The following is a 9,419-nucleotide window of genomic DNA, read 5'->3' as shown; positions in this document are numbered from 1 at the left end:
TTTAAAGTTTGTCCTAAATAAAGCTCTGTTAGATTCAGGTTCAGATGAGGAAGTGCTGCTAAACGCAGTCGCTGTGGTTTTGCTTTTTACACGGTTTACATTAAACCCCACCAGGCAGCAGAGACCAAACCACTCTGGGTCATTCTCAGCTGCATGTTCCTGTCAATGAGAAGGCAAAAGTAGGATTTACTTCTTCTACTAAAAAATAAAATTAAAAAAAAAAAATCAGAGATGGGTTTTGGGGAGGACCTGTGGTGCCCCCAGGCGAACACAGCTGTGCTGAGGCTTCTGGATTCAGAGCTGCATCTGATGGAGGTCATCAGGAAGTGGATGGGTCAGCGGGCAAAAAGTGAGCGGGAGTTCTCGGTGCAGCTGCACCAGATGACCGCCATCGTGGAGAAGATGGACCGGCCTCAGCTCGGTGAAGGACTGGACCACATCAGCCAGCTCAACCAGGTGAGGCCTGATACGCCACTGTGAAAGACGAGGCCGGAGACACACGGTCACCATAATGGAGAAGTCGTGAATTAATGTGCTGATCTTTACCCAATATATTTTTAAAAAAAAGTTAAATAAATAAAAATCCTTCATTGTTGCAATCGATCTATCCGTCCATCTGTCCAATATTAATTATTTATTTAACATATTTGTTTGTGGTTTTCATCCAACATATTAAATTTGGTTTAAACCTACTAAATATTAATAATGTACATTAAGATTTAGTAGATTAAAAATTAAAAATATAATTAAATAATAATAATTAAATAATAAAATAAAATTTATTTTTGATAAAATTTAAAATAAAATAAAAATTGTCTAAAGAGGTTCCATTGGGTTCCATTTATTCACACACTCTGGTTGACATGAGCTTCCTCCCTGACCTCTGAAATCCTCCCAGTCGTGGAGAGTGCTGGTGTCTCAGACAGATTGCCTCAGTCAGGTGATGAAGAGGAGCTCTGAGGATCTGCTGGATGGTCCCATCGGCAAACTGACGCTGCTCATCAGAGAGAAACAGCAGCTCCGCAAATCCTTCTCAGAGAAGGTGAAACTGCTGAGGCAGGAACTCAACAAGGTGAGCGATGAACACACGCTCACAGAACCTACTGCTGCTGTTAAAATTATAATTCACACTTCTGCAATTTAAATTTCCATCAATGGCTCAGTTGCCATAACTACAAGAGTTTGAGTAGGTAGACACTGTAAGGTACATGAGTTGTTGATGCTGAGATTGTTGCTTTAAAATATAATTATTGGTTTCATCAAATTAGCATGCGGAAGAATAGCAGAAGTAAATTATAAAAAGAAATGAAATGAAATAAACCTCAATAGAGTGGAAAGAGAGTGTTCGGTTTTCACTACCAGTTCCTTTAAGGACCTGATGTGTTTATTTCTACTGGGTCATACCAGGTCATAGTTTGTTCAGCTGATTTTGAACCACTGTGTGTTTATACCGAGCAAAGATTTTGTTGTGTTTACCAGTGAAAAATTTTAAAGAGATGCTAGCAGACAGAACATCCCCACCAGAAGCACAATGCCAGCCAGATAACGTACTCGTGTGTTTCCAGTTCCTCTTTGTGAAAAATAAGAATAGAGTTTCTGTCTACTTCCTGTGTTATAGATTAATCAAGTGCTACTGTGTGTGTTTATGTGTGTGTGGTTGTGCGTGTGCGTGTGTGTGTGTGTGTGTGTGTGTGTGTGTGTGTGTGTGTCTGTGTGCGTGTGCGTGCTCCAGGTGACCCAAACAGACTTGGAGAGGATGAAGAGTGGCTACAGACAAGCAGCGAAAGATGCAGCTCAGGCTAAGAGGAAGTACCAGGAGGCAAATAAAGGTTGGACTTCCTGCTGTCTGATTCTCAGAAACATCAGTGACGTCACAGCCTGTCTGGTCTCTAAGTGGGACGCTTCATTTCCTACACGTGTCCCCCTCCTCCAACATGCAGATAAAGACCGGGACAAGGCTAAAGAGCGCTGCATTAAGGCCTCGCAGAAACTCTGGAACCTGCATAACGACTACGTGTTGTCTGTGCGAGCGGCTCAGGTGTATCATCAGCACCACTACACTGAGATCCAGCCCAACATGCTCAGCGCCCTACAGACCCTCCAGCAGGAGATGGTGTTCATACTGTAAGAGTACAAACACCACAGGGATGCTTTCTACTGGTTGCATTATTTACATTTCCACTCGTACTGAATGCACGCTGCAGGAAACAATCTGTATATGTGATAAAAATCAATGTATTACCCACAAACTCCTGCAACAGTTTTAACTGGAGTCATTTATTTTAATTAATACCAGAAGTAATAGATTGAAACTGGTTTTAGTGAAGGGACTCCTGTCATTTATTGATAAGGGGAAGTGACGTGTTTGCGGAGGCAGTAGAGGCGCTGTTGGGCTATTTTGGCCAGCGATGCGGTGTTGCGGTCCCAGGACAGGTCCTCGGAGATGTGCACACCCAGGAACTTGGTGCTGCTGATCCTTTCCACTCCCGTGTTCAGCGTGATGTGGCCCTCAGTGAAGATGAGTTTGACACCCTTGTTGTAGATGATATCAGCCCTCCTCTATTTTACAGTCCTACTCACAGCAAACTTGACCCAGTTCGGTGATGAATCTGCTCCAGATCTCCATGGGTCACCACAGAAAATGAAGGAAGTCTATATCCTAAATCCTGATCCTTTGTTTGTTTCCAGGCCTGTATGGATTTGACTTTCAACAACCTTTTCTTGGTACACAGCAGAACGTTAGCCGTTATATCCTCTAGGTTTATCGTCTACACTACACTAGAACGATGGAGAGGGTACATTTTCAGCTGTAGGGTGTTGCTATTCGGTGTTCATTACCCAAGTGCTCCTTCACACCTTTGGCTCGTTGACATCACATCACATGTAGAGGAAACACGTGATTCGAAGTTGGGGTGTTTCCTTCTGGCTCAAATTCATTTGCCTTTGAGTTGAATTCCAAGTCTTTGCTCTTGAAGTCCTTCGCTCACATAAAAATTCATTCCATTTGAACGGGCCTTGCTTCCAATCGCCGCCTCCCAGCACAGAAAGCCTTGAAGCAGCAGCTGCTATTTGTGCATCAAACTCAAGTTGCTCCTTTGTTTTCATCAGTTTAGCTCTTTCCTGTCTGAGATTCTCCTCTTGTTCCTCTAGTGCAGGGGCCTCAAAATCATTTTCACTGAGGGCCACATCAGCATAATGGCTGTCCTCAAAGGGCCAGATGTAACTTATAAGTGTAACTCTATTCAGTGTAATATATATATATATATATATATATATATATATATATATATATATATATATATATATATATATATATATATATATATATATATATATATATATATATATATATATATATATATATATATATATATAACTACTCCTTAATGTAAAACAACTGAATTTATTCATCATTCAAGTTGAAAACATTACAGTTGCACAGAAAAAATATGTTAGTTTGTGTCTCTGTTCTAACATCAATCCTTTTAATTTATCAGGTTATTAAACCCACAGAACTCCATCAATCAAGGATCAAACTATCAATGAATAAAGAGAAATAACATCAAACACAAGTTAGGACATTAACTTTGTTCAAAACGTTTTTGTCAGAGTTAAAGTGGGCTGAAATACTGCATTGTGGGAAATGTAGTTTTGGTCAAAGCACACACTTTGAGCCTTGAGTTTGACACAGCTTTCTCCATTACAGCCACGTTCTCGGCCTTCCCCTTTAAGTGTGTGGATGAATCTAGAATCTAGATCTGTAGACACACTGTCCTCAGAGTGAATGTCATTGTGGTACTCAGATTTGACATTTTCATCATCGTCATCACCATCAGCAGCAGCATTTTCATCATTGAGATGCTGCCATCACCATCATCTCATCATCATCACATGAAACTCCATTTTCCTTCAACCAGGTTGATAGTCTTTTCAATGAATATTTCATTCCTCCCCCCTCCTTCTTTGCTCCTCCTCAGGTATAGAAAACTGAGTGAACAATATGGTATGATGTTATGAAGGCTCCTTATGGTGCTTGAATGCAATACACCATAATATTCAAAGCAACCTATTGCATGTATACAGAACAGTGTTTTTAACTATCCAATTATATTATCTGAAAGTGATATTTATACTTCTATAACACTTGTTATTTCAATCAGATTTTTGTTTTATACGGAGATTTTTATGACGAATATCTGGTCATGCATTTTTATGGTTTGTACATTTAAGAAAATTTTTACCTCATAAACAATTTTTTTTTAAAAAGGCACGAAAAGAGATAGTAATTGTGAATTTTGACAGGTTTGTGTTGTTTTTCTGCAGCGCTCAGATTTCACAGGAAGCCAGAGGACAGAACACTGAAACTCCCTCACAGCTGCAACAAGCAATCAAAAATTTTTGAGAAAATCAAAATTGAATGTTTAATTACGCCAAGTAGATTCTCCAGAGCCAACAAGTGGATTGCTTTGAGTTTGTTTAGTTTAGTTTAGTTTAGTTTAGTTTAGTTTAGTTTAGTTTAGTTTAGTTTAGTTTAGTTTAGTTTAGTTTAGTTTAGTTTAGTTTAGTTTAGTTTAGTTCATTAATTCAGGTGGAATTTATAATGTTGAAATCTAATAGCGGTGATGTGAAATCATGCAAATCTGGTGAACTAGACTAAAAGATGTGTTCCTTGACATCCCTTCGTGATCTTTGAACCAGACAGGAGATCCTGCAGGAGTATTTTGACATCTGCACTCTCCTGAATCATGAAGTGGTGCAGATCCACAGGGAGATGTCTTCTGCTCTTACGGCCATCGATCATCTCAGCGAGTACGAGAGCTTTATACACCACAACAGGTAGACTGACGGACAATAACTTCATGAAAGCTTTAATCTGCAAAGCGGAGTGATGAATGAGTGTGTCTGTGTTCGGAGGTCCACGGGACCGATCCCTTCTTCTGCAGAGTTTGTTTGCAGTCTTCTGGGGGACATCGAGCTCAGTTCCACTGAGATTGAAGTGAATGACCTCACGCTCGAGTCAGTCCAGCACAAGTGAGAACAAATTATTTAAACTCCAACAGATGAATAAACTTCTGTATCCTCTCTGTTGCTTTTGCTTAATTTTTCCCGTTATATTTCTTCCGCGCCTCCCTCTCCCAGACTGACTGAGGTAGAAGAGGAGCTGCTGGATCTGACTTTGACTCTGACCTACCAGCAGACGTCGGTGGAACAACTGGAGCTGCAGCTGGAGGCGGAGCAGGAAGGTGTCAAGAAGGGCCAGAGGTGAGCTGAGCCCAAATCAGTGATGCTCAGAAGTTGTATTCAGTGTTTAAAGAGGAGGTGTCTAAATAGAAACTGGCTGTGGAAACCAGTGAAACATTTTCTAAATTAACTGTGATATTTCTGTGGATTTCTTCAGACAGGCCACGTGTTCATGGGTTGCATCTCTTTTTCGGTGTGGTGATGCCACAGCTAATTTTAACTTTGACAACCTGTCAGTGATTGGCTGTCAGGAGAATGTGACAGGATGTGAGAAATTATTAACCAGTTACTTCATCCTAATATAACAGGAAATATTGTGTGATACCTGAATCTTCCTCTCTGAACTTCAAGCTTCAGATAATAATAATAATACAAATAATAATAATAATAATAATAATAATAATAATAATAATAATAATAATAAAAGAATGAATATTATAATAATAATAAGAATAATAATAATAATAATAATAATAATAATAATTAAACAAAGTTTAAACATTTGGTCCAGTGTAAACAGGTAGACAGATATTTCATATTGACAAATCTACCTAATAAAGGATTCTGATACTCAATAACAGATCAATCAGGTCTCTGTAGTTAACCTTCATTAAGAATTATCTCACTTTGTGTTGTTCAATCTGAAATAATCCAAACAAACATGACATTTCGGTAAAGGAAATTTTTCCTGTTAAAATGATTTTGCTAATTCTATGAGAATTATGAATTAGCGTGCTGAATCATTTCTCTTTCATACGTTCTAGTATGACAGCATCATTTCAAGAGTGTTACTCTCACAATTGTGTATCACTTTGTCTTACATACCCATTCAAAACCATCCCAACAACAGGTTTACATTTTCAACACTTAATTTACCCCCTGGATTCCAGGAGGTGTTACCCAACTTTATCACTTCTTTTGAAATGGATCTTTTGGGGTTTTCTTGTTCCCACAGACACACGGTCATTAATACAAACATTCTCTCACACTTACCTTCAGTGATTTTTTTCAGGGTCTACCAGTTCAGTAAGATGCAAGCCATGGAGGAATGTCGGCGGGAGGTGTTTTTTTTGCAGGCATTGAGAGCCAAGTTGGAGGTGCAGAGGATTCTTATGAAGGAGAAACTGGAACAGCTGGGCTCCAGTGAACCTCCTTCTGGTCTGAAGCTGGACCCAGAAAACATCTCAATATATTCTAGTGTAAGCATACTGAAGTAACTGTTAGGGAGGGGGTGTCACTCTGAGTGCAAAGGCTCATGGGACTTTTCATTTCTCTGCATTCATTCAAGTCAGAGTGCCAAAATACAATATCTATAGTAATTGACGTAGATAGCCCTGGACCTGTCCCTTCACCTGGACCCACCCCGTTGTTTAATCGGTTAAATTTATGATGCCCACACTGACCACAGATCAATTCCAGTAAATACATCGCCTATTTTTCAAAGGTAATAATTATTGTTAGTTCTCTGAATTTTAAGAGTGGTTGGTTATGAAAACAAACAAACCATTCAATCAAGAAACCAAACCTGATCACAAAGTAGGACAAAGTAATCTTGATATTTAATCTCTAGTATGGTGTCGAGTCAATGACGAACAAGTTTTTGCGGTCCTAAACAAGTCATTATGGGATCACAGGCAGCATCTCTGGTGAGCTATGAGGCTTCTTTAAAGTTAGAGACAATATTTAGATGAATAATTTAACCTAAATAATAACGAAAAAAATATTATTAATAATAAATAAATGATTTATTATAAATTAATAATTGTATAATTTAATTTGATTTAATAATTAATTCACTAATTAATAATTTAATACTTTATGTGCTTTTCCCAGTTTTGGATTATTAAAGTATATCTAATCTAATCTCTAAACCAACAGTTCAGCTTTAGTTTAGACCCAGAGATTAAAACCTGCTGAAGATGTTTTGGGTAAAAGGGACGGTGCTGCTTTTCCCATTATTATTTTAACAGTGATTGGATTTCCATTCAATTTTACAGACATTGTCGGGATAAAGCCCGACTGGTTTTGTGACGTTACCAGTGTCACCAGCATGTTGGCAGATATTTTATCGAGATGTCTCCAAGCCAAACAAAGAGTCCCCTGAAACCTAATACTGATGCAAAATTACCACAAAGGAATCAAGATAACTTCTTCCTGTTATCATCTAGCACCAGCAGAGCTAATTGTATTATAGTCTGACTAAAAACCTACAATAGCTTCCCATCAGCTGTACCTACAATGTAATGCATTCACCGTTCAAAATAAAACCCAAACGCAGATTAAAACAAAAGATAGTCTGTGATGACCTCAGGATGAGAACAATGATCAGCACTGGGGGTGTAGAAGGAAATAAGAACCAAACACATGGAGAAACAAACCAATATCAAATATAACCGAAATATAATAATACACATAATAATTCTAAAATCTAAAGGAAATGGCAACTAAAATAAAAACCCCATGATAGAGTGCTACCTGCTTGAGAATAATGGTATGGCAGCATGCTATATTTAGCTGGTATAACAGCACATGCTCAACATCATTATATTCGCAATGACAATGTGAGCATGTTGACTTTACGTTTATATTTAAGCTACGCGCTATAAAACTTTAACAGCTCCCATGTAGCAGCTGGATTGGTTTGATGGATTGGATTAATTAAATTGGCTCCAGATTCCTTTCATCATAACTCAAAAGATATTCATATCTATTTAAACAGTTGTGTCCACATCGGTGCTGCAAACAGTGTAGTGGCTACTACTACTTTTTTGGGGAAAATTTTTCAATTCTTTTAGACTTTAAAAAAAAAAAATACTATCAAGTAGCATAAACTATGTGGGGTATCATCCTTTAACTGGGATCTGGGTAAATGGGCAGATCCATGATCTGTTTGTGAAATAGATTTCTTGTAAACAATCATAAACCACTTATTTTTTATTGAGGAGTGGGACATGTGTCAAAAAGTGAATCATTCCCAGAAAAATGAGCCAATCCATCATTTTCCTATTTCTTAGTACAGTGTTCCCATTGAGAGAAGCCTGAGGGCCAAAAGAGATAGGTGCCCTATTGAATGCCAGGACAGTTATCATGGTATTAACAGGGAGACAAAAGAAATGAGGTGAGTGAAACCTCCTCAAAAACCTAAAGGATGAGATCATAAATATCTTAAGTGTCTTGTTTAATCGCTAGAGTAAGATAGATTACATGTATTACAATGAAGGCACAATGACTGAACACAAAACACCAATTCTAAGCTGTTTGGCATCACACTAATCAATATCTAGTATATTGTCAAAGCATATTGAGAAAGTACCAACACTCCCCCTCTCCGTTCTTTCACCTGAGCCTTTTTTTTTTTGCCTCAGCACTTTAAAGATTCTACTTTTCTCTTCTCCTGCTTCTAGGTCCTTCTGGTTGCCACCACTGGGCAGGATGTGGAGCTTCCTCTGGAGCAGCAGGACTGGTTCCACGGAGCCATTCCTAGACTGGAAGTCCAGCAGCTGCTGAAGAATGATGGAGAATTCTTGGTGAGGAGGAGTCAGGAGAAGAGGAGTTACGTGCTCTCTGTGCGGTGGGATGGAGTCTGCAAGCATCTGGTCATTCAGAGCACAGGTGTAAGTGAATCTGTTCATTTGGACATATAAGCGATTGAACAATTTAAAAGTAATCTCAGTCCTGTATATATTTTCATTATACAACGAAGATTTTTTTTCCATCCTGCTTGCTCAGTTATTTTCACATCACTGTGATGTATTTTCCCATGTGTGTTTAGAACATGTACCACTTGGATGGAGAATGTTTCCACACTGTCCCGCAGCTGATCCATCACCTTCTAACCTCACAACAACACATCACCAAAAGGACCACCATCCTGCTGAAGAAACCTGTACTGAAGGTAACACATGCTTGGATCTTAAGGAGACCCATACACTTTTTTTTTTCTGCCTGTGAAACTTGAACCAATAGTTTGGCTTTCTACTTCATCAGTTCTGAAGCCCAGAGCTAAAATGTGTGATTTTAAGATACAAAAACCCACTGGAATACAATGATAGTCATCACATATGAGGGAATATGGGAATATAAGAACAGGGACTCAAGACCCACGTGGGCCAAAAATTCCAGAATATGAACTGGTAGTTGAAGAGGTGCCAGTTCAGCTCCGGAGCACTGCTGAGGTT

At 38.8% G+C, this 9,419-nt stretch overlaps 1 protein-coding gene across 2 annotated transcripts in view; it reads left to right on the top strand.

Moving 5' to 3' along the window:
- The first annotated feature begins 211 nt into the window (after positions 1 to 211).
- fes (FES proto-oncogene, tyrosine kinase) overlaps positions 212 to 9,419 on the top strand; it is a 20,081-nt gene continuing 10,873 nt past the window's right edge. For both annotated transcript variants that reach the window (XM_068316592.1, XM_068316599.1), the window contains exons 1-10: positions 212 to 456; positions 899 to 1,072; positions 1,733 to 1,829; positions 1,941 to 2,124; positions 4,699 to 4,836; positions 4,915 to 5,031; positions 5,140 to 5,262; positions 6,254 to 6,440; positions 8,646 to 8,855; positions 9,014 to 9,136. In XM_068316592.1, coding sequence (XP_068172693.1) covers positions 232 to 456; positions 899 to 1,072; positions 1,733 to 1,829; positions 1,941 to 2,124; positions 4,699 to 4,836; positions 4,915 to 5,031; positions 5,140 to 5,262; positions 6,254 to 6,440; positions 8,646 to 8,855; positions 9,014 to 9,136 — 1,578 coding nt within the window. In that variant the 5' untranslated portion in view covers positions 212 to 231. The remainder of the gene's footprint in view (positions 457 to 898; positions 1,073 to 1,732; positions 1,830 to 1,940; positions 2,125 to 4,698; positions 4,837 to 4,914; positions 5,032 to 5,139; positions 5,263 to 6,253; positions 6,441 to 8,645; positions 8,856 to 9,013; positions 9,137 to 9,419) is intronic.

The sequence above is a fragment of the Antennarius striatus genome, chromosome 1 (genome assembly GCF_040054535.1).
Source record: "Antennarius striatus isolate MH-2024 chromosome 1, ASM4005453v1, whole genome shotgun sequence".
Lineage (NCBI taxonomy): Eukaryota > Metazoa > Chordata > Actinopteri > Lophiiformes > Antennariidae > Antennarius > Antennarius striatus.
Note: the sequence above shows the minus strand (reverse complement) of the source record. Positions and strands in the feature narration are given on the sequence as shown.